A 25818-nucleotide genomic window follows, 5' to 3' on the forward strand; every position below is an offset into this window, starting at 1 on the left:
TCTGAACCAGTACTATCAAGTCAAATTTAAGAAACGACAAGGGCTAGTGGAATGCAGAAATGCTTGATAATATCATGACCATAAAATTGCAAGGGCAGAAAGCGCATAATGTAACAGCAGTTTCTCTATTGTAAGAGTAGTGAAAATGCAATTAAAATAGAAATTATATCATTTAAAAATTATGGAATTTAAACTTTTAATCTAAATAAAAAACTGATTTTTAAAAACGAAATTCTAAAAATAAAAACTTAGAATTTAGTGTTTGTACTCAAGTAATGATTCTGGAATATACTGATCAAACAAGGCAATGCATTCTGATCCTTACGCCACACAGAAAGCGAAGATGGTGTAGTCTGGTTGGCTATACCTCCCCACACAAGAGATTTCTGGATAGTGGTGCTGGAACAGTTCCTGATAAAACCATTACAGAATATACACATTGTTTAATCCAAAGTAGAAAACCTATATAATGCTGTAAAATGCAAAACTTGTACACCAACATCTGACACTCACTACATTACTGGTTTTGTCAGTGCAGGTCAGGTGAGTTTCTTTCAGATCAAGAAGTACTTCCTGTAAGCATGTCAACAGAAAATAGAAAAAAACAACAAGAAACTTGTCACAGAATCTTCCAACAGAATTCTATTCCACGCGCATAAGGAATTCGCAAAAAAGAACCATCCACACAACAGGGCTCCACAAAGAACCCTCATACAGATCCCTCCACAGAAAGCTCTACAAAGCTTGAGCACATGCACTTGATAACCATGTGCACATGAAACATTAAAATGAACTTAGGTTTTTAGTACATGGAAAGTTTTTCTTCTCTTAAAACTAATGATTAGATTCCCAAGCGTACCTTCCTTGTCTGCCTCCTATCTAAGACCAAAGGGATTCCATGTTGCAACACCTCCTTGCCTCCATACTGAAACAAGGAGGAACAAAAGTGGTACATAAAACAAACACATAAAGTCATAAGACATGATGTATAATGTAACTATGTATATATATATATATATATATATATATGTTACAAAATACATCATATACTACAAGTAAAAGCACCTCTTAACCTTTGAATCAAAGACAGATAAAACACTGAATAACACACTTAAAAATAACTTTTACATTTATGCATTATTTACCATTCCAATGTTTGCCTTTCCCAGGAATTTCACAACGTACAGTATTCTATTTGGAGAGATCAAGTAAACAAATATCAACACATGGGAATGCCTCATAAACCTCCTACATGTGGATGTATATAGAGGTACAAATTTATCTTAATAACTGCTCACTAACACAGTTTTAAACCTAAGGATCCTCAACAAACTGCCCTGAGAGATTCTTGGCACTTGCCTGCCCTCTCTGAGTAGCTGTGACTGCTCCTGCTTCTGCGTTTGGCTCGGCTGTGGAGCAGGTCGGCTCGAGCTGAACTGTAGGCCAGGGTTCTCTTGCTTTAGTTCCCGTAAAAGTTTGATCAGAGGCCGATACACCGTCCCATCCTCCCTTCTCCAGCGCAACAAACGCAGAGACAGAGGCTGTCCCTTCAGCCTTGAGAGTACAACACCTGCCTATATGGACCATATAGTATATAAACAGAACTGAAACCTATGACTTTAATTCAAACAAGGGAGAGATTGCATAATGCAGTAACTTGAGTCACTAAACAAACACTTGTATCTATGGGAATTACAAAAGCACACTGTACTTTCAATTTATATAATAAGAAACACTGCACCTCTAATGTACTTTCCTAGAAAATGCTGTAGGGGGATTTTTTTGTCTGGGAATAAACCTTTCATAGAGATTAGCTCACCTGCCCATTTCTGGCATTTCTGAGTGACACACCATTGATTTCATCAATGATATCACCTGGTTGGACAAACATATCCAGCTGAGCTTGACTTCCTTGCAACAGATCAAGCACAAAGACACGCCCACCAAGGTACCTACACCACAGTCAAGAGGAAAACGACATTTTAAGCATTTGTTTTATAATGTATGCTGCAATACATAGCGATGATGGCACATTTTTCACAAAATATGATAATAATAATTGACAACAATTTTAAATGTGATGTGGTCTCTGTCATGATAAATATGGACACTGATGTATTCTTAAGAGGTTTTGCAGAACCTCTGCATAAAACATATTTATAAAGAAGACGTATTACACAGACCAGACTGGCGACAGAATAACAAACACACTGCACCTGAGTATCATGCCCAGCTCCCGACACGGTACGACCTCATACATTTCACAAACCTAAGAGCGCAGGCAAAAACCCCACCACAAATTTGACTTCACTCAAGTCCCCACAGCCATTCAATGTATATTCAATGTATGAAAGTTCATTATGTACTGAAACCCTTACCGGCAGAAGCCAACTCTCATCCAGGAAGCTGCAGTTCTGCATTGAAAGATATTGAGTGGTAAATATTGAACAATCATTATCCATACCAGAAATAAAGAAAAAGAACATACCTCAAGAGTGAGTCTGAACTCCATTTCAGATAGAACCAGCAACAGTGAGAGAAAGGGTTCTGGGTGGGAATAAGAGAAAATGTATTTAGCTATTTAGACTTTAGGCATCTGACACCAGTTGTTTTGAGACACAATAAAATATACTCACCCACAAATTCATCATGCCTTAGTATAGCAATATCAGGATTGTACCACTACATGTGAATGGGAGAAATTGTCAGTGGTTTGTATTTATGTATTTAAAAACAAACCAAAACAAGCAAAAATTGGAGATTGGTTACTGACCTCCATTATTCTAGGTGTATGCAACATGTGCTTGACTACATTTCCCAGATTTCTTCGGGTCAGTGTTAACCTGAGGAAAAAGCGACCGCGGCCCTGTGCTGTCAGCAGCTTTGGACAGGCAGAGGTCTGCTCCACCGCCAAAGAGACATCAGTCAGTCTTCAGAGAATTAAAAATAAGCAACAGAGTAAAAAGAGACAAGGTTTTGGGTTCAATCAGACACCATTAGCAAGAACTTTAAATGTGTGACTGTGTGTCCAGTAATCTACAGGTTCACTCAGGTTAACGAGTTACGTCTTTTTTCATTCGTATGACTCACTTGCCGCAAACGTCCTGTTGGAGGAGCTGCTCAAAACAATGCCAATAATCTCTTTGTGCCAAGCTTAGGAGAGGCTCTGTAGGACAAATACAACCAAAGGGAAATTTCTTATCAGCACATAATACTAAAGAATAAATGACATTTTTGTGAGAATGTTTTTGTTCTGTGGAAAGGTGAGTGAACTGCGTTCGTGATAAATCTACACTGGCAACTCACGCAGTAGTCCTTTTCGCAGAATGAGCTCCAGCAGTTCACAGCATGAAACCAGGTGAGGACTGGAATCATCAACAGGACCCCCTGTCTGCAGGTTTAGGATACACACTGTGAAACACAATTAAAAGATACAATTACAAGTGTGCTTTGATGAAACACATTATTAAGTTATTATTAAGTTATCAATTCTTAGTGGAGCAGTTTTGCTTTAGGAGAGAGTTACTGTTCTGTCCAGACAGAACAATAACTTTATGCAATACTGTTTGGGTTAATTTGGATCATTTGAAAACTTTCAGGTCAGAGCTATCAGTGGGTTTGATAACAACAAGGAAAAAAAAAGGCTTATTCATTAAGTTATCAACAGCTTTGGGGAGAGCCAGGAGGAGCTCGTAGACGCATACCTCATCACAACAGGAGTACCTTTTTTTAAAATGAGTAACGAATGGGTGTGTTATGGCATCTCAAACTGAGATCACTTATTTCACCAGACAGATAAATTAACTACAGTGTCATCGAACTATCTGTAAAAACTCACCGCCTATTTAATGAAAAGGATGGAACATGGAAAAGAAGGAACATGTAATTAGCCTCCAACATATTGATGACAGTTTACATCTCCTTCTTGGTTCCCAGGAATCAGCAGCAGCCAACAGCAACACTTAATTACACCGGGCGCTCGAAAACGAATCCGGGGCTTTACCGAAATTGCCCTGGCGCAACAGTAACACGTTCTTCAATTGATCAACAATCGGGAAAATAATTATAAGCATACGTCCTACGTAAACCTGTCGTAATTTCACATCTATCACGTAAGCTAAGAATTGATTCATTTGAAGAACAGCAACCCACCTTTAAGTGTTTCAATGAGCGGGTCTTTCGCAGGCATGGTGCTACAGCATCGCTCAAAGCTGATTTAGCTGGGTGACAACTGGCCAAAGATACTGTAGCTTAAGGTTACATATTCCCTCAAAGACACTGGCCAAATACCATGACACGCTCCCAACGTATCGTTTGCCAAACACGGAAAAATAAACGAGCTGATCACTTCCAAAAGAGAAAAGCTATATCAATGGCATATTATCGTCATCATAAACATAAACCTTAGAATACAAGTAAAGCCTTACGTCAGCAAAAGTAAAAGGCCAGAAATATAGTGAGTCTATGATCATTCATATTCGCGCAGACATATTCCAGCCTGCCACCCCGTGCTTCCTAATAGGAACAGAATCGTCACTTTAAAATATGTGACAATAGCGCCCTCCTAGTTGATTTTACAATTTACTGCCTTTTCACCTCGTGTGTATTCGGAAAGTATACGGGAATTAACGAAATTTGACAGGGGCACTATTGTGGTTGCCGATCCTACCCCTGCAGACTCGCAGCTCCTCATATTTTAAGTTTATCCTTGTTCTAATATTACTTAGACCAAACAAAGGCTTACTTTTGTAAAAATGAGTTAAATAAGCAGATAACTGTTGAATTAGGTCAGGTAGGCCTATGTTATTTCAGGAGGAGATTCAAGGAGTTCAGTACTAAGAACCTCAAGGCTAGGTGCAGGATGGGGAAACACTGCTCTAGAGCGTGGTCTGTTGTGTGCCAAGGTCAGTGTGAGCCAGTCTCAGTCTCACCAATCATCGGTGAAATCAGTTGCCTTGATAACATCATCCATAACCGACTTTGACAGCAAACAAACTATACCCCGTATATTGTGAAATCTGTTTTGTATTTGAGACACTTGTTTTAGGAAATGGATCAAGCACAACACATTTCTTTCTTTCTTTTGTTTTTTTTAATCTTTTTTATTTATTTCCAGATTTCTCAGCCCACACATTATCATTTTTATCTTAGCCTTTTATTTTAGTTGGATTAAGATAACAATACTTAACCCTACTGTGAGGTTAAAATGTTCTAAATTTGGAGGAGTTTTTTGTTGCTGTTGTTGTTTTTAGAAAATAAATACCAATTTTTGCCACTAGATGTAAGCAATGTATTGGATCAAATAGTGAAAACATTAATTTCCTGTTTTCTGCAATGACCCATGATGAAGCGAGTGACATTTTATATCTCACAAGAGAACTTAAGTTGTCCCCCAGTATTTTAATATGGTAAGATTTATGAGATATTTACAAGGTACAGTTAAAAAGACATGCCTCTCACGTCCTCCTTTAAGCTGAGGTATGAAGGAAGCTGTAGGCCTCTAAAACATGTGCATTAGATTTAAGTAAACTCTCCTTTGTTGGTCTCTGTCGTGTACTGAGGCCTTACTGAGCAATGCACACTGTGTCTCATGGATCAATGGCTATGTGCTCTCTGATCCTTTCCTCTTTATTAATAAGTAAAACGTTTTGTAAGCAAATCATTTAACATTTGGTGAAGCATGACATTGAGCTCATCTATGAGATTTCTAATTAAATGTATAACTCAATTCTGTGACCTTTAAACTCGGTGTCTGAAAGAGCATGGCTTGATTCAAAACTAAATGTTCCCAGAGGATGTTGCCATCTTTTCAACTTCATTCCATTAGAGTCCCTGGGAATGATGTTCACTTCATGTGTGAAGTCACCTATAGCAACATAACTTCATATGTAAGCTTTAAAAATGTCATTTCTTTCTGCTTGAGGTCCAATATCTGGGTTGTTGTCATTTTTGGTGGTGGTGGTAGGGGGTGGGGTATCCTTTTTTCTCGAACTCTCTTCTGTGTTGTAGTTCTTTTAATTAGCATTTTGCTACGTTAATGTCTTCCATGTTTCAACTTATCTGGTGCTTAGAGAGATCTGGTAGTGCATAAGTCTCTGTAAGTGAAATTGTATGAATCAGAGTGATGTCTGAAACAGCTTTTCTTTCTTCAAATCTAAATATTTTGATGTTTTCATCAGAGATAATTTCAACGAGAGATATGTTGAAAATCACACAACCCATAGCATTACTCTCACTTATTTTTATTGGGGATGCGGTCCAAACTCAAGTTAAACATCTAAAGGCGTTTTGGAAGTTTACATCAGAACGGTTGGCTGCAGTGATTCATGCATCAGTTTAAGACAACCAGTGATTTGATCTTTCTTCCTTTATTTGATATTTGCTAAGTATGGCCATGAAGAAGAAAATTATTTTATTTAGGTCAGTGATAGCCATTCTAGTCATTAAACTATAAGACTCTGAAAGTAGGTTAATGGTTAGCCATTGCCATCACATAGGAAAAAAATGCTTAGAGTGCGTTAGTGTGACATGGGTGATGAGCACACTTTTTTCTTCTTTTTTCAGCAATAGGTAGGCTACCTCTTACCTCCTGTTTCCAGTCCATTTTTCATCTAAATCCATGGAGACACTTTGAGGCTGCGTACAAAGAAAATATTTTTCAAAAGCTACTTTGTTGTCTCATATTTATATATAAGAGTTTGAACCAGCACAGACATTTGGTGGGCTTTCCAGTTTGATTCAGAGAAAACAGAACAATCATATCCCCTAAATGGTCCTGTCTCTTTTCTCTGTGCACTAAAGCCTATAACATTTCAATGTTCAAGTCTTCCCCAACCAAGGAAATTTGTTCTGAATGGCCTCTGTCCAAATTGTACCACTTTTGCTCTTGGCTTCAAATCAATGTGAGGATGATTTTATTTTCCCGGTAGCACTTTAAAAAAAAAAAAGTGAAAAAATCTTGTGTGAAGTGCATTGTAATTCCATTGTGTGAAATTCAGTCGCAGATGAAAGAGGCTAAGAATAACAGACAGAAAATTGGATATTGTTTCATAGAGCAGATGCACTGCCCTGGCACACAGACACATTTAGAGTGCTGCCACTGTCTCTCTCTGACAGCAGTGGCACAGTTGAATGCCAGTGTGTTAGATGCCAGGACATGTACATGAACCTAATTCCACATGCATTTTGCAGATAGTTAATTACATGTATGACAGTATAGTTTGTTTTGAAGGGATACTTGGAACATTGATTTATATTTTGGTCACACTATACCTCTGATATAGTATATGTCTACATGTCTGACATGAGTACAATGCTTGTGTAAACACACTGAAATATATTTTGAACCTCTGCACATCTTTAAGGTGTGCAGACAAATATTTGTCTTGTAAATCATATTTAGTTTATTTATGTAGCCAGAACATTTCATTCAAATCAAAACAGGAGACAAAAAAGGCAAATATTGTATAAATTAATGTAAATTAATATACATGTTAACCAGCATAATGGGATATCATGCCATGTAGAAAAAAAATCTAAATAAAAACAATACATTTACTAAATTGACAGTGACCGATACGTTACTTCAAATTAACAGCAGTACCTTTAATGCATTGATAACAAATTGGTTTCTCAAATAATCTTTCCTATGTGTGACTGTTAAGCAGATGTGTAGGTAGTGTGGAATTTGAGTTTACACAATGTTGTAATGTGGGAGTTTGAGACTGGTTGTTTTTGATTGAACACCCACAATCCTTTGGCTGAACACAAGACTGGGAATCAGTTTCCTACCAGCAACTTCTAATTTCCCTCCAGTCTTGTGAAATGAGCTTGTTTTGTTTGTCTGTCAGCTGGTTGACATTCTTTTACTTTTTCTTTTGTTTTTTTCTTTTTGTGTGTGTGTGTGTGTGTGTGTGTGTGTGTATGATATTCTGTGGAATTAATTGTGTCGTTAAGCCATCCCAGCAGAGGGGCTGGGACTGACTCCTGAAAAGCTGTTGGCTGCTTGATAAGGTTTTTTCTTCTCTCTTAGGGCTGCCAACCAAAACATATGACCAACTGAGGTTTTTCCCTTGGATCCAAAAAGAGGGTCTAACCACACTATTTTAGTGAGTCCACTTCAGAGTGGGCTCCTTGTGAATTATGGTCTCAATATCCATTTGGCAAGATCTTCTGACGCCACTCATTGTTCAAAGTCTTAGGATACAGGACGTTCCTGGCATTTCGTGGAGAAATTGGTAACTGGCAGGAGGACTTGGTTCTGTTTCAAATGGAAAGTGCTCCTATGAAGGACAAAGGAGTGAATAAACAAACACGAGAAGAAGAGATCTGGATTCCCTCAGGGAGAAAAGGAACTAAATTAAGAGCTAAGCTCAATGACAAAGTAACATCCACTGCTGAGTTATCTCACAGCTTTTAGAGAAAAGGCTATTGAGCCAAGCTGGCACCAAGTTTCCGTGAATGGAGACATATTGAACTTTGAGACGTTATTTTTGCTGAATTCAAAGAATTGTAATCAGCAGTTTGAGAAGTCTAATGAGGATGCCAGTATGTCTCATTAATTCACTTAATCACACTTGTCTGGTATCTGGGCTGCTTCATTGCCTTATGTTTCCCAGAACTGTGCTGTTTAAATTTGCTCAGAACACTTTTTATTATGTGTAAGAACCATTGAACTTCGCAGCACATATTCATTACGTATTCAGGTAATAATTGTATAATTCTGGTAATAAAAAAACGATTTTTAGCACCATGTTTTGTGAGGTTTAACATGCCAAAGCACTTATAATGACATTTCAAACTTTGTATGTGTGAAGAGCACAGAGGCCTTATCAAATCGTTTCATTGTTTCTCACTCTGGATGAAATGGAGGGTATGTGTGCCAAACAGACTGAATGCCTCTCTCTTGGAATGGCAATGTAATGAAATGTTCATCAGCAGGCAACAGATGCTGCTGTAACGTGGGCAGAAAATATTTAATTCCATTAAACGAAGCAGATCTTAATATAACGGAGTGACCACATCTCTGTCAAAAGGAAGACTTTTCTTTTCTTTTGCACTTTGAACCATATATAATCACATACTGCCACATCTTGAAAGAATGAATACATCTCTGAACAACTGTGATATTCAAGTTTCTCCAGGCTTATTTGTTTAGTATCGACAGATCCTTCAGTTTCAGTTTCCCATTACTTCTCCCCATACGCAATGGAGCACATATTAACTCTGTAGCATCTGGCTGAACTGTGCATAGGATCCTTGGCAGCCGTTGTGTACGGGGTCTGGCTGCAACTTGTAGTTTTGAAACTAACAATGTGTTTCCAAACGTATGTTGAAATCAAAACAGCTGAAAAGTTTAAAGCTTTTGTTTCGTAATAATTTAATGGAGTGAGAATACATTTATTACGGGTTTGTTGTACAAGATTGTGAAATTCTGTTTCTTGTTGATACTTCAAAGTTAGTTAAATGCTGCAGATCCTCGCTTTGTTTATAAAACGTAACCCGTGTACACCCGTGCGTTTATGTTCTCGAGCACGTTGATGGAGTGTATAGTTCGAGACAAAACACGGACTGACCACCAGGGGGATTTTTTCTGTTCAGTCCTCGCTCTCCGTCTTCTCGATAACTCACCAGCAGTTTACTTCCACTGCGCTGGTGAGACAGGGGACAGGACAGGAGAATCTGCTGCAGTTCACATTATATCACATCTGTTCTCTGCCTACCTGTGCCACGGACATAAGGAGTGGGTGTATGCGAAGAGCTAGCGACTGTTTCAAGAGGGATAACTAATTTGGTCAATTTTTGATTATTTCTCTGTGGTGTTTAAAGTTCTTATGCCTTACACGATATCCCGGAATACATGATACCGCGTTGGAATCCTCTTATCATTCGCATGTGATTCTATATATTTTTTCTTTTGGAGGGGTACCAAAACATGGACTAATTTTGAATTCACAATGGGATTATTAAAGCTATTTGTTGCCGTAGGGTTATTTAACGTTTGTTCAGGTAAGAAACCTGTTTAAAATATGTGATAATTAAATTTACGATGTATCAAAATGCAGTTAAACCGTCTGTTAAATGCTGTCTTATGCAGAGAGACGCCTTGCCGAAATAACTACAATTTAATAATCAATATACCTTGTACCTTATTGTTATGGCAAAAACGTTTTTTTTTTTATTGAACAATAAAGATGCTTTAACGTAATCTTTTTGCTTCAACAATAAGATGTTTTTACGTAAACTTAGGCTCATTTTGAAACAGCAAGGAGGCAAACAGCCTTGCATTCTGTGTCTTTGATATTGTCTTCCCAAGTTTTAGGTTTCGGGGTTGATCCTGCTGTACGTATCAACGTTTTCAATGATTTGACGCCTGGCGAAAGCTTTGAGGGAGTTTCTCAAGTCCAAGGTTTCCACGATGAATCTAGAGCCTTCTATTTCCAAGGTATCAGTAACACACCCCTACACAATTTTAAATATGCTTAATTTTTAAACACGACATGTGCATGTTTTTCTTGCGGCAGTTCTCATATTAGAAGTACAGCGTTGAAGCCCACGCATTTGTGTTAGTTTTGGTGGAATTCGCGAACATGTCCTGAAATATTCTCATCAGATACGGTATCTTCGTCCAGTCATTTAACAGCGTGAACACCCTGTGAAAATACATAATTTTTATGAAAATAGCTCGAGTTATCTCGATTATCTCGAGTTTATTTATACGTACGAAAAGGTACGATTACCACATTTACATGGATGGCCATAACTATATATAGGCTATTATTTTTGACACTACACTGAAAACATTTGCGCAGACAAACCCATCAGTGTTTTGCACTATGCTTTAAGCTTTTCTTGAACTGTGACCTGTTAACTAGACTACTTTATAGTGCAGGCAACATGTTTGGGTTACTCTTTCTCAGCGGGGGGGCTCCACGTATCCCCCAGCGCCAGGATTGAAACAAAGGGCGCTGTTTACGAATGAAGCGGAGCATGCACATCCTGAAATAATACAGATCATTGGCTTTTATCGCACTAGTCCTTATACTATCGCTTTGGATATACTGAAATGCCTATGTTCATTTTGAAATGGTTTGCGCTGCTGTTGACGTTTCTGCCGGTTACGACTGTTGGGTTTGAGGTTAATGAAACCTCAGGAGACACAAGAATTCCATCCATCCATCCATCCACCCACCCACCCATCCATCCATCCATCCATCCATCCCAATCTCCCCTTTATTGCTCTTTCTTTGTCATTTTCAGAGATTTGATTTTTTGTCACCTCACTGACAGTTGCACTGTACAATGTCTGATAATTAAACTTGAGTGCTTGTCACAGGTTTTAATGACAGTCTGGCTCTTGTTTTAAGTAATTCTTTAAGCTCCTTGGCTTCACAAATGGGAAGCAAACAAATGTGAATGCCCATCCTGAAGAAGCTCTTTAAGAGATAAAAAAAAAAGCTTACCGTGGTCTGATACGGAGAACATGTTTTTGTATGTGTTAATGCTGAGACCTTAGGGTTCCTGAATGTCTATGGTACCACATTGTTCGGAATGATGTAAAAATGTTATATCAGCTCAGCTGTCTGACATACCGTAGGGAAAACATTACTGGTAGAACTTGGAGGTTTTCTAAATAGAAAGCTATTTAGTTGTTATGGTACAAAATAACTGAATGTCTTTACCGTACAAACATATAGTAAATATAATAAAACTTGAAAAAAAAAGAGTTGTTGCTTGTCCTTTTCTTCATACACCAAATAGCGGGTATGCTTATTCATGTTTCAGACATGTTTATTGATCTGGCTTTTTTTCTTTGTTCTTAGGAATAACCAGGAATGGCAGCATGCCTTAGCTGTTGTAAAAATGTAGCAGTCATTGCCTCGGAAGTAGTTATTTCTCAGATCCTTTGCTGTATCACATTCCTACCAACTCCTTCTGTGGGTCAGCTCTTTTCCCCATATATCATTTTATCTATACCAACCTGCAGCTTTGTCCCAGTTTGCCTGTAGATCTCACCAAATGCAGGCATGACTTTAGAATTCATAGTGCTGCTCTATCAGTGTGGCTCTTATTACATCTGAGTGGAGTATAAGAACATTCAATTACCAAGCAGAGAGCAGTGTGGTATTTATAGTGGTCTGTGCTGGCATCAGTCATATAGGATGTCTCCCTGAAAAGATGCTCTCCTCAGCGACAGGCTAGTCTTCTGCTAGGTTTAGATGTAGTGGATTCTGCAGTGCCTACGGTAGCAGATTGACATTGTAGCCCTCGTTAGCGGGAATTTAGAGGCACTGTCCAAAGGGGAGACAGAGATACTGTAGGATCAGGGGATCGGGAATAAAAACATACATACATACTTTCTTTCTTTCTTTCTTTCTTTCTTTCTTTCTTTCTTTCTTTCTTTCTTTCTTTCTTTCTTTCCTTCCCTAACCCTCTTAGCTTTCTCTCTCTCTCTCTCCTTCTTTCTCTCTCTCTCTCACTGTTTCTCTCTCACTCTCTCTCTTTCTCACACACACACACACACACACACACACACGCATAATCACACACATGCTTAAACCCTCACTGTTCAATATGACCACTCATACACACACTTTTGTACGAACTCTCCCACCCCAGCCACATTCACACGCCCACACTCACACACTCTGAAACAGCAAAGGCAGCATCCTTTTTGAAGGTACCTGAGAGAGCCTCAGTGACTGGCATTAGCAGGGCCTTAGGGATATGCTGAAATTGGAATGCCCCAGGCTATATCAGCCTCACCTAATTGGGGCAGGTGGAATCAACACAAAAAAGGAGAATACCTTGATCCTTAGTTGAGGATGAGAACTGCCAGATAGGCCTGTGTGTGTGTGTGTGTGTGTGTGTGTGTGCACGCGTGTGTGTGTTTAAAGCACCTCAAAAAAAGAAAACTGAGGATTTCTGTGAGTGCAAAACCCTATTTCCTAATATGAAATAGATCGTAAGCTTAACAGTAATTAAATGCATTTGGCAGTTCGCTCACTCAAGTGGGTCCAATTTGGCAGCTCTCATTGGACTAACCGGCCACTCACTGTATCTGGTTCAATATCCCTGCCATTATAGGTGTTGAATACACAGAATGAGTTGCATTGAATACCAACGCACCTTTGACGGTTACACACATTTAGCTTTTGCTTCTATGTTGCCAACATAGAAGAGTGATAAAGGAATCATGATAACCACAGATTTGGAAAGTGAAGTAAAGTGATTGGGGATGAACACTTTATACCTTTCAATGTCTAATGTCAGTGTCTAAGTACAGACACTATCAGCTCCTCCTGTTTCCATCTACTGTAGACTAAGACCCTGCAGGGAACACTTTTGGTAGCATTTGGGAAAGTGTATTATCATGGCATTTATTCATTTTAAAAATTCCAGGTGAACCTGTTACCTTGTGTCTGCATTTCTAAGGTCAGCGTCCTCATGCGTAGTCTGTAGAGGACTCCAGAATGACATCCCCTCAAAACACTCAATGTCACATGGCCACCAGCCGCCCGAGCAAAGCCGATTGGAAGCCGTTGGGACAAAGTGCCGTCCCAGCAGAATTTTGAGGTGCCCTTGGCGCAGAGCTGTATTTGTTCCAGAAGAATGGCTACACAGAACAGTCGATTGCCTTAACACTGGGCTGTTATGCTAGAGCCAGCAAATAGAAGTTTGGAGAATGCGTTGAGAGTTTTTTCATTAACATACTGCCGCTGAGTGGGCTGTAAAGAAATCATCCCACGCAGATCTCTGGCTTTGCGTTGAAGAGGAGTGTGCATGTAATCGTTATGAATTGTGCCAGCATTGCTCTGCAGTGAGAGTTCACAGAAATACAAGCTTTTCTCTTCATCTGTTTATGTGGCATCAAAATACCAAAGATGCTCTGGGTCAGCATTTCAGAGGGATGCATTTGATGAATAGGCGTAAATACGCAATCAAACCAATCATGTGACTGTTCTCAAATAACACTGAAATGTTTTTTTTTATTTAAGTTCTGAGTGTTATCACCATACACTTAGGGATCACAAGTTTGTTACACATAGAGGGAGACTGTAACTCTCATTGCCAGCAGAATACTGTCAGTTTGCCTTTGAAGAAAGTTTTGCTCCTTACATCATAGAGAAGAAAAGTTTAGTGTGGTTCGAACTCATCTTTGTGTATTCAAGGCATCAGGACAATGCAGACGTGCTCCTTTATCATTTGAGACTCTTATTTTTACTGTCACAATTTTACGTACATTTTTTCATAACTTGTCTGCTTAACAAAAGACATTGTCTGCCTACATTCTCAAGATTTTTATTGTAATCAGATACAAACAGGCTCTGCCATCAAAGCAAAACTGTGAGAGAATAGGACATGTCTTAATGCATCTTATATATTTAACAGGACTTGAGCCCTTTGTTTCCCTCTTTATGCAAGATTAAAACAAAACCTTGACTGAATACATGTTGATTTCAGATATCTGGTCAAGGAAAAGGATTATTTAAGGGCTCATAAGAGTTGGTCGACCATTTAATTTGAAGCCCAAGCAATCCTGAGTGTTGTAGCCAGGGCTAGTCAGTCGACACTTGGGAGATATAAATTAGCTGCATCAGGGCCAGCCATATCCAAACATTATACTATGAGACAGTGAACAGCATCATTCTGTCAGGAAGGCTGATCATTGCTGTACAATGATAAAATGCTAGTGCTTCAGAAAAGACAAAACAAACAAAAAAAAAAAAAGAAAAAAGAAAGAAAGAGAGAAAAGAAAAAAACCCCTGTTTTTCTAGACTTTTTGTAAATTAGTATTGGTATTGACTATTAAATCCACTGCATTGTGTTACATCATTAAAAGCATGTCCCGAGGATAAGATTAGACATTTAGTCTGTTGCCCAAAGAATTGTTTCCCAAGGAAAATAATGAGACTGAAAGTCATGTCTCAAGGCCTTCTCTCTCTGAGGGACGTTTTTTGGACTTTTACCTCTGTATGAATTTACTTTCCCCAAAAGGCTCTTGTTCTCATTTTGCTCACCATTAAGTGAGCTAATGTAGACTGCTTTGGCTGCTCACACATCATAATATCTCTTGCAAGTATAAAAAAACAAACATACCCCATGTTACAGAATGGTGCAATATTAATTTTAATAGAAAACAATTTTATTCAATTCTCTGTGATATTGTTTGCTGGAGGCAAGTTAATTTTAATATGGCTATAAAATATTACTTTTCTGCTGCTACAAAGGAATTCTAAACTCCTGAGAGTGGTGTAAGGTTGTGTTCCTATTTAACTGGTACAAGTAATTGAAAGACTGACTCTTTAAGTACTGAACATTCATTTTTGCTCTATGACATTTACACTCATTAGATTTCATGGTTCATTTATGTATGGCTCTGCTTGACCAACTAAGAAATACTGTAAGCAGCATGCAATGAACACTGTATTTGCATGCCCGGCACACATTATCTCCACCTTGTCTCTGTGATGTATGAGAATTGGCTGGTCAGAGCAGGTGGTCACCCTCCTACAGACACTTGCCAATATGAAATCAGCTGATGGCTTTTGCAGGCAGGCTATTGATTTAGCTGTGGTGAGACTGACTCCCACTGAAGAAAGAAAGAGGGGGTTTCCATTCATGTTGCCATTTTGCCTTTTTTTTCTTTTCTTTCTTTTTTTTTTTTTTTTTTTGATGTACTACTGAGATAATTGAGCATCCTCTTAGGCCTTCTGTGCTGGAGAAGCTTGGACCCTGTGGGAGGGGCTGTCTCCATGGATACACTTGCTTTTTGATGCAGATAGGAAGGGCCTTGGCAAGTCTCATCAGTCAAGCTGGTCCTATTCTCCCCCACAGAGAGCCTGTGGTGCTGGGGAGATCAAACCACCAGCAACCCAGAGCTGATGCTCTTAGGGCAGACGGGCACATTGAGACTGTCCCTCACCCTGCTGCGCTGGGCCTTCTTTCCTTGTGACTCATGCCTGCCAAGTAGGTGTCTGAAACTAGACTGACAAGGATAAGGCCATCTGTGTAACTGGAGACACAGCTCTATGAAAGACCACCAGTTATCAAAAATAACACTTTACTCTTGAGATCCTTAGTGATATTACTTCAATATTTAAGTCTGTTGCATTTCAGCACTACATTCATTTTGAATGACTCTTATACTGTATAAGATATTAAATATTGCAAGAACTAAAATATATAATATGCTTGGTTTTAGTTATGAATAAACTGTTTTGACTTGTATGTTGCAGATATTTCCCAGTGGATAGTGTATAGGGTCAATTTTTCTATTTGATAGTATGGCACCAGACTACATTTGTGTTTTGACAGAAATGATTTAAAATGTGTCTCTTTGGGGCAGAAGGCATTGGCTGGAAGCTAATGGCAGAGCAGTTCCCTCGCTGCCTGTCCTCAGTCTCAGACCTCCAGAATGCGTGCATTTATCACAGCAGGAGTAAGCCGAGCTTTCCCTTTCTTTCTCTGCCAGGTTTCGTCACTGTCTTGTTAATGTTTTGAGTTTTCATTGTGTTAATTGGCTACTCTCACCAGCTGGAAGTTGAAAATGTTTCTGCCAAGAAAGCGTTGCCGTTTGCTGACTGCCTGGAATGCAAAACTGTGTCATGGCTTCCCTGAGCTACGAGTGGAACCTTTGAAGTGATCACTTCAGAGAAACGTCATCATTTATTGATGCCTCCATTAAAGTGGCATAGACGTCTGTTGAGAGGATGGGGGAACAAGGGTGCATTAGGGGAGAGGAACAAAAGCTGCGCGACAACTGGCAAAGTCCCTCCGCTTTCAGTCTTCCTGTGTGAGAAACTTCCTGACAGTCATTTCCTATTCGTTACCGAGCGTCTCGCGGACGGTCAGAGCCAATAAAATGAGTTATTGATGCCAGTCTTTTAGATAATGATTAATCATTCTTACCTCACGTGTTTTAGCATCAGGGATAGGTTTTAGCATCAGTCCAGTATCTGTGGAAACAGAGAGTGTTGCTCATATGGAATAGATAGCTGTCTATGACTGAAATCACTGGTTCTGAGAAAGATGCTCACCTGTCACATTATGTTGCAAAAAAAACAAACAAACCAAGAAAGGCTTGTACATTTGGTATTGGGTAGCCATTGTTTTACGCTGGTTTGGTTGCCCATACATCACTGCATAGTTTTTTATTGCATTACAAAATTCCATCACAGAAATTGTACTGTGCATTTTTAAGTGTGCATGCATTTGCAGTAACATGGCCCAGATGGGAGCACTTAATTCAGCTGCTGTGTTGATGCTTTCTGTCATTTACGGGCATTAATATTTGAATGGAAATGTAAGGATATGGTAAGGATTGTGAACATTATTCATGCATGCTTGCTGTGGTTGTTAATATTTATGTATGCTCAGCTGTTTAGTGAAACTGCAATATCCTCTGTAAATTCTGAATGTTGTGTGTGGTACATTTCAATGGGCTTGAATAAAATTGCTTAAATTTAGGAAGCCTTTTGAGATTTGGTTTTAGATTTATGGAAAAGTTTTACCGAAGGAAAAAGTTTCCAACTTACATAAGCCGCGTAACACAGTCAATGATCGGCCAAGACAATATTTATGGATGAACCATTTATTGCATCAGTGGGTTCAATTTGTGTGTTTGCATGTGTGCGTGCGTGTATGTGAATGTGTGTGCGTACGTGTGTGTATTTTGAAAGCATAGGCCTTCATCAAGGTCAGACCTAATCTATTGTAAATAACCAATTATACAGAGCATCGGTCACTGTGATTTGTTTCATATTATTCTGTCTGAATTTTTAGGGCTCTTAATGCTAGTGGCTCAAGTGTTCCTACGCATGTCTTTGCAGGAGCGTCCAGAGACGTGAAGGCCTCTGATGTCGTTGCTGAGCAGATGTTTGCAAAGCTGAGGAACAAAAGCGAGTTTACTCTAATGGCCATTCTGAAACAAGAAAGGCTCAATTCCGGAGTTATCCTCTCCATCCATCGTGCTGATCAAAGGTACTCGTTTGGCTTTTTATCTCTGAACTAACAACACAGTTGTTTCTTGTAAATGTAATGAAAGTTATCATTACTGTATTTAGAGTTTGTATTGAGCAGCCAAGCCCATCTCAAAACTCTAAAGGAATTCCATTGCATCTCTATTCAAACACAGCTGATTGAGTGAAATCCTGAGTATCTAATTAGTAGAGCCAGGTGTGTCATAGAGAGGCTAGAATAAAAGGCTTCCCTGAAGACCAGATGAAGCGTAGAACTGGCTTGTTTGGAACTATATTGGTTTAAATTTTACTGCAGGACACTTTGATCTGCTCTGCTCTCCTTCAGTTACTTTCATCTGCTCTGCTCTCTCAGACTAAATGGTTGCATCATGTAGTGTTGGCAAAGTACCAAGTACATACAGAGTTGAAGTGAAAATATGTTTTACTGCACCCAGCAAAAGTTCAGGCCGAGTACAGTAGCTTGAAACTACACAAGAAAAGAATATTTAAGCTTACAATACACAAAACAATTGTTTACAGTGGAGCAGTGGGTCCAAGATCTTTTGAATGAGGGAAGTGTTTTTTGTTTGTACCATTGGTCTCTTGCTGGCATGTAACTTTGATTCTTCTTTAAAGCTACTGTGCAGGATTTGTGCAGCTTTGCTCATCAAGAAATGGTACTGGACAGTGTTTCCAAAAGGTTGATTGGACATGTCCTTGCTAGCACAAGGAAATATTGCTACTTCGGAGAAGTCATAAAATTGTGTTGTGCGGTGCAACCATTCAGACTGAAAACATCTAGAGTTCACCTGTGTCTGCCTGTACCCCCATTGTTAACAGATCCTTTGCTTTGCCCAAGATTTTCCTCTGTGGTCATAAAATAGCACTGTACTCCAAGTGTGAAGAGCAAGTTCACTGGGTTTTATTCTATCTCAGGTTCCACTGTAGCCTCTGTAAGACTGGCAAGCATTTTAGACAGGATATTCAGTCATACTACAAGGAGCAGCAGTTACTGCTTAAATTATAGAAAATTAAAGAAAACCAGAGACAAAATCCAGAAGCTTTAATGCATCTGAAAACGTAATCTGTTATACAACATCATTCATTCTTTTGTGGCTGATTGCCTGATGTTGTAGCTGCTGGAAATGAATGCTGAGCTGTGACCTTAGTTATTCTTACTGTACTGCATTGAATATGATATAAGATTTCTACACAGCTGTGGATTCTGATTTTAAATTACCCTGGTGTTTAATGTTTTGAAGGAACCGTGTTCACTGAAGTCAGTACAGAGCGGAGACCTTGAGGGATTTTAATTACATTGTATGCAGTGCTGATTAACATTCTGGAACTGTCTATGTCACACTGTACTCTATGTGAGGCACCAATAGATATTGATAGTCCTCCCTTTTTGCAAGATTAGCATTGCTTGAAACTGCAAGGAGAGAGAAAAATAACTAATTATGTCTAGTTAGTAGATAAATCAACAGCCATTTATCTGTAATTGCTTTTTTCATATAACACTTTCAAGTGCCATCTCTTAAAAAAAGAGAAGAAAAAGAAGAAGTCTGTGTGTCAGGAGAACAGTTGTTTTTGCAACATTTGATGACTATGTTGGCAGCTTTTTTCCATTAGTGTCAGTCCACCCAGTGAATCTCAATAGACCTCAATAGAGTAATTCAGCAGAGTAACAATGGTTGGGTGACTTTTAGTGAATCTTTGTGTTTGCCATTAAAAGCATGCACTGTTCACTGTGGAGTTTCTGTCTCAGTGTCTATCTTGTTACATACTGTTTGGCACAGTGAAGCTCTGTTGAACATTATATTATTTCATATAACCTCACTTTAAAGCAGCACATTTTCATTCCTGTGACCCAAAGACAAAAATATTTCGTATGAGCAAACACCTAAGTAATTATACAAAATAACTATTATTTTAAATATCATGGATGTTACTTGATCCAACATGACAACATGAGTCTTTGGCAGGTGATATTTTATGATTAACTATAGCACTTAAAGAAAAAAAACAAAACCAAACAAAAACAAACCTGACATCTTTAGTACCGCATATGTGGTAGCACTTGTTTTTGTCATACCTTTCTGTGTTTATGTTCTTTTCTGTTGTTTTTAGTGGTGTGCATTCACCAGCAAATTCACTGGTTAGAAATTGTCACACAGTGGACTTAAAATGCTTTAGTATAGTTGTATTGTGTAGTTCTCTACATTTTCCCCCCTTGTTTAGTATTGTTCATGGTTGAAGTATGACTCAGGCTATCTTTTTCATTTTTAGATTCTTAGAGCTGGAGAGCAGCGGGCAGAAAAATGAGGTTCGTCTCCACTTTCGCACCAGGAGCCAACAGGCCCACACTGAGATCTTTCCCTATACGTTGGCGGATGGCCAATGGCACAAAGTCTCAGTGACAGTCAGTGCTTCCCACATCACCCTATATGTGGACTGCAACAGGTACACAATGCTGAAGATACCAACACGTGAAGTTGTTTTAAACTACTGTCATCTTGTATTGATCTTTGACCTATACACCAAATTCAGCAGTATTAAATTAATATTTTATTACTAAATTAAGAGTGTATATATTAGCCCCTGTGGACTTGTTACTAAATCTTCGTGCTAATTCAACGCTCTCTCAGTGTTATTTTATCAGTGGTGAATTCGCTTGAATTTTTTTGCCTGAATTTGTTTTGTTTCGGCACTAAACATTGTGAATGGCTTGAGAGATGGCACTGATGCTTTGCAAATGGCTTGAGGGATGGTCAGAATCTGAATGGTAATTGCTGCTGCAGTGATTAATATTCTACACCCTGCTCTGGCACTCTAGAATCTATGAGAGAGTGGTGGAGGTGCCCTCCATGGACATCCCTCGAAATGCATCATTTTGGCTTGGACAAAGGAATAGTGCACATGGTTTTTATAAGGTACTGTTAATATTTCTTCCCACTGAATCTCCTTCCATGTCCTATATCCAGGGCAAAACGATTTTGCACCAATCTGTTTGCCATTGCCACGTAAACCTTATAATTGCTATCAATACCAAGTAGCGAGTTTTACTTGGAACAACTGTATTATTTCTCCTGAACATAAACAGAATACCACCATGTGTTGTCTCACAACACAGAAGAAATTATGAGTTCTTGCGTATTTGTTCGTGAAAACCGTCATTTATTTATCGCAAATGAAATGACAGTCTTCTCTCAGAGGCTCCCCTCCTGGAGTGATAAATTAAACTCATTCAAACAGACCGACGTGGCATAATTGTGTGCTTGCAAAGTGTTAGAGTCTCCAGAATGCTGAAGTGTCGCCCTAGGTTCTTCAATTCCTCCTGCCTTAATTTACAGATGAAGGAGATCACTGACGTCATTTGCTCCTAACTGAGACTCAGATTAGTGTGCATAACTTGACATTTCAGTTAAAAGGAAACAGAAAATACTTCAATTTGCACTTAAATTATATAGATATATTATTATTATATAGATTGTAATTTTTCCACGTAGCTTCAATGCTGTGAATCAACCCAGAACAATTTGAGGGATAAAGCCGTTTTTAACTTCTGTTTTCGTCTCTGTATTTAGCTTAATGTTTCACCCTTGACCATAAACAGGAAATTTCAAAAGATCATCAAATCCATTAAACTGTTGTTCAAACATCACTAATTATTTGGTGCAACACAATTCAAATTTTAGTAGGATGGGGCAACTGTCTCACAGAAATGCACGGCATTAAAACTTGCTCACTTTTCTTTCTTCTCTGGTCTGCCCAGTAGCATCACAGGTTACTGCGCTTTTCCACCATTCAAAAGATACCTTGTTTACTCTGTTATAGACTCAAGGTGTGACTCTTGCATAACAAAACTATAGCACATTTCAAAAATAGTATTTCCACCTGCATTTAGTACCACCAACATCTCTTAGTGTTTCTGCAGACATGTGCATAATTCATAATTCCATCATGAGCATGAGTTTGAGAGAAGCTCACAGGTGGACCCCCCCACCCCCCCACGTGCCATAGCTGCCCTCTCTGAAGACACTGGGACATAAGCTCACTGTTTCCAAGCTGATTTCCTTGTTCAGAAAACTCCCTCAGTCACTGTTTGGAGTTAAGTAGAAACAGAGTCACTTCCCGTTTAAGCACAACATCATCACTTAAAGATGTTTTGCATACCTCATAGTTGTTTGATCATTTCTATGATAAAAGTCATCCTGTTACTGATTCGTATTACATAAATCGGTGCTGTTTTACAGTTTTAAGGAACTGATGAATGGCAGTGCATGGATACTTTAGTGATCCACCGTTTGCTGCTGAAATGAATTTGCTCTTGACCACACTTGTTTACTCCGGTCCAAATGATCATTGCCCATGTAACCTTTGTTTCCTCTGAGTTGAAGCAATCCTAAATTGTGCCTTGAGAATCAGGTTGCTTGCGTAGTCTCCCTCAATCTTTGCCGGTGGTTGCCATGAACTGTTGTCAGAGTTTAGCTGGATTTGAATTTATGGTCTCTAAATTGAAGTAGCGAGACAATTTCAAAAACAATCTTTTCTAAGTTGTGCTGTTCCACTCCTGCGGGAGGAGGAAAATACAAGCACTCAAGGAATGAAATGGGTGCGGTTGCCATGGCTACAGAGCATCTATATGTAAGGCCCTCGGTGTGCGACGTGTCCAGAGGACAGAAGACTATCAAATTAAAGGGATCTATGAGACAAATTCAATCTGTATCTAATCTTTATGTGTATCAAGGCAGCTTGGAAGAAAGCAGGAGCTGTTATTATGTTCATGCCTCCCGTGCCATTGGTTCACTGGGGATCATATTATGTCCAATTACTGGCATGCAGGGAGATGACTACCTAGTCAGAGAGGTCATAAACCCCCTCTGCAAAAGTGCAGACCTCACCTTGCCAAATGGATGCACCGATTTGCATGGAATATCAGTTTTAATTGTGTTGTGAATTTTTCATGTTGGAAATGAACACAAAAGACCTTTAATTAATATATGTACCTACATAGTAATCTAATATAATTTGCAGAAAAATGTTAAATTGTCCTCTACATTATTCATTAGGGCCTTGCAGAACTTTGTTTGAGGGGACAGGAACAGGGAGCCATACAGCCTGAGATGTTGTGTAGTGTAAGATAAAACCGCTGAACACTGCCCATCCCATAAAGCATTTTGAGATAATTTAGTTGATATTTAATTACATGTTTTTTGTTGTTTTGTTTTTTTATTTCTACTACTTTTCCATTCAAAATCTTGAGTCAGCCAAGCTCAGTAATTGCCATTACAGTGGACTACCTGAGCTTCAAAAGCCATGCTGGCTACTGTGCTAGTGGCCAGTGGTTTTAGTGGTTACTGAGCCTGTAGCTCCCTTGGCAGGTGCCTCTTTCTCAAGAGAAAACCCAAGAGAAGTGGTTTTGGTTTTGCTTTTGTTATGGACCCCTTTCAAAATGTGTTGTGTGCTTTACTCCTGAAAGCAACATATAGTGGATGAGTGAAGGCAGGTCTGTGTTATAGCTGGCTTATGTATGATATCTAGCCATATATGTGGAACATGTACCAGAGCATATATCTGGACATGTAAATGACACATGAAGTCTTCTACATTTCATGTAAAGCATGTACACACTGACAGTGTGTGCCTAAAACGCATGAAACCTATGCCTTAAGGCTGTGAAAAACCTATACATAAAAACAGCCTTTACTTAACAGATGTTCAAATAACGGAAATGTAAATGGATAAATAAAAGATGTCATATGCTGATATATCTTGACTCTACTTTCTGAAAATTTAATTTAAAAAGAAAAAGTAAAAAAAAAAAAATAGATTTCAGTACAGTTAGATTACTTTATGGAAAAATGATTTGTGCAATGTGCGATGAATATCAAATATGGAAAAAATATCCCTAAGGTCTTTACGTAATGTGGTTGCAGTTGATTAATTAGCATGTATATAAGATTCCCTTTTGTCTATATCCACAGGGGGTTATGCAGGATGTTCATCTTCTTATGATGCCACAAGGTTACATCTCCCAGTGTCCAGATCTCAACCGCAGTAAGCATACTGACATGACCAGTCCGTCCTATTTTAACCATGCCATTTTGCTTTATAAAGGCTCTGTCCTACATTAACGTGGAATATCTATCATTTTTAGCCTGTCCAACCTGCAATGATTTCCATGGACTCGTGCAGAAGATTATGGAATTGCAAGACATCTTGGCAAAAACATCCAGCAAGGTACCAGTTCTTTTTTAACACTTACATATGCAACAGGCTCGTTGACTATAAAGGATGTAGAACCAGAAAAATATTGTGTGAGATAATTTATTCATTGTTTGAGCTCTTTTTGTCGTTGTTTTTGTTTTAATCATATGACAGTGAAACACAAACAGCGTGGTGCTTGATGTTACCGTGACAGCCTTCGTCAACACTTCAAAGACCATCTATCCTTTCAGGATGTGTCTCCATCACTCTCATTTTTTGACAGCCTACATTTGTGTAAAGCTGAAACATGAATTTGAGTCCTAGTCTTCTGTTAGCTTTTGATTTGTTTACTAAGAATACCATCTGTAGAAATATTACCATATTAATTAAATCATCTCTCAGGACATTAAATTATGGCATACCGTGATTGAATACGCATAATTATTTGAGAAAAAATATTAACGGAGGGAATGGAATGTGATTTGCTCTTCCCCAGTGTTTCTGTGTCTCTTTGGGACCAGCCTGTGGTACATTACACTGTTGCAGCTGTGGTTAATGTGATTCCTATTGACAAAAAGGGATTACAGACGCTATGCTAGGGTCCCACCCAGTGGCATTTACTCCCTCCTGTTTTTGGTCTTTTTGTTCTTGGTGGATGTTGAGAGCAGCTGGCCCTAGCTGAGGAGAAGATGAATGGGCTGGATAGCTGCTATTGTGAACGGACGTGTAATGTGAAGGGAACGATTTACCGTCAGGACCAGCACTGGACAGATGGCTGCAGGAACTGCACGTGCACGGTAGGCCTACAAGGACCGACAGAACCTCCCCCCCCCCCCCCCCCAAAAAAAAATCCATGTTTTCTCTTACTAATGCATTATCTGCCTTCAAGGATCATTTCTGTCTTTCTAGATCAATTAAATCAATGTTCAGGAAATAATTAACTGAATCAAAATGATTCCATTTCGAGTTACGGGCACACTAACAAAGAAAATCAAACATTAATAACGTATTTCACTATATTGCACATAAAACAGCTTGATATTCAAGAAACTAACTTTGATAGTCATTTCACACACCATAGACAGTAAATATTAGTAAGACAGGTGCAGTGGTGTATCTGTTTAAATGACAGACTGCTCTCACTTGTACAGCCACTTTTCACACCAAAATGTTATGTGTGCAAATAGTGTTCTCACTTTAAGGACGTAGATATATAAGCTGAATATATGATACCCACATAATGTTTCATTAAATCTGCTACATGTGAACCTAGAGACTGGTGATAATTATAAACAATTATAATTGTTAGTTTCATGTTACGGTGGTGCAGTGGGTAGCACTTTCGCCTCACAGCAAGAAGAGCTCTGGTTTGATTCTTGGCCGGGTGGCCAGGGTCCTTTCTGCATGGAGTTTGCATGTTCTCTGCGTGGGTTTCCTCTGGGAACTCCAGTTTTCTCCCACAGTCCAAAGACATGCAGGTTAGGTGAATTGGAGACACTAAATTGCCCTTACGTATGAATGTGAGTGTGTCTGAATTGGAGACACTAAATTGCCCTTACGTATGAATGTGAGTGTGTTTGTCTGTGTGTCTGCCCTGCGATGGACTGGCAACCTGTCCAGGGTTTTTCCACGGCTTTCGCCCAGTGAA

General features: G+C 39.0%; 1 protein-coding gene across 2 annotated transcripts in view; it reads left to right on the top strand.

Annotated features, from left to right (window-relative positions):
* Positions 1–9928: 9928 nt before the first annotated feature.
* Positions 9929–25818, top strand: part of nell2a (neural EGFL like 2a) — a 60619-nt gene continuing 44729 nt past the window's right edge. Inside the window, exons 1-8 of one of the 2 annotated variants that reach the window (XM_030773967.1) lie at positions 9929–10008; positions 10316–10444; positions 17832–17982; positions 20250–20423; positions 20797–20893; positions 23948–24020; positions 24121–24203; positions 24839–24967. In XM_030773967.1, coding sequence (XP_030629827.1) covers positions 9957–10008; positions 10316–10444; positions 17832–17982; positions 20250–20423; positions 20797–20893; positions 23948–24020; positions 24121–24203; positions 24839–24967 — 888 coding nt within the window. In that variant the 5' untranslated portion in view covers positions 9929–9956. The remainder of the gene's footprint in view (positions 10009–10315; positions 10445–17831; positions 17983–20249; positions 20424–20796; positions 20894–23947; positions 24021–24120; positions 24204–24838; positions 24968–25818) is intronic. The other variant, XM_030773968.1, reaches the window with a different exon arrangement.

The sequence above is a fragment of the Chanos chanos genome, chromosome 5 (genome assembly GCF_902362185.1).
Source record: "Chanos chanos chromosome 5, fChaCha1.1, whole genome shotgun sequence".
NCBI lineage: Eukaryota > Metazoa > Chordata > Actinopteri > Gonorynchiformes > Chanidae > Chanos > Chanos chanos.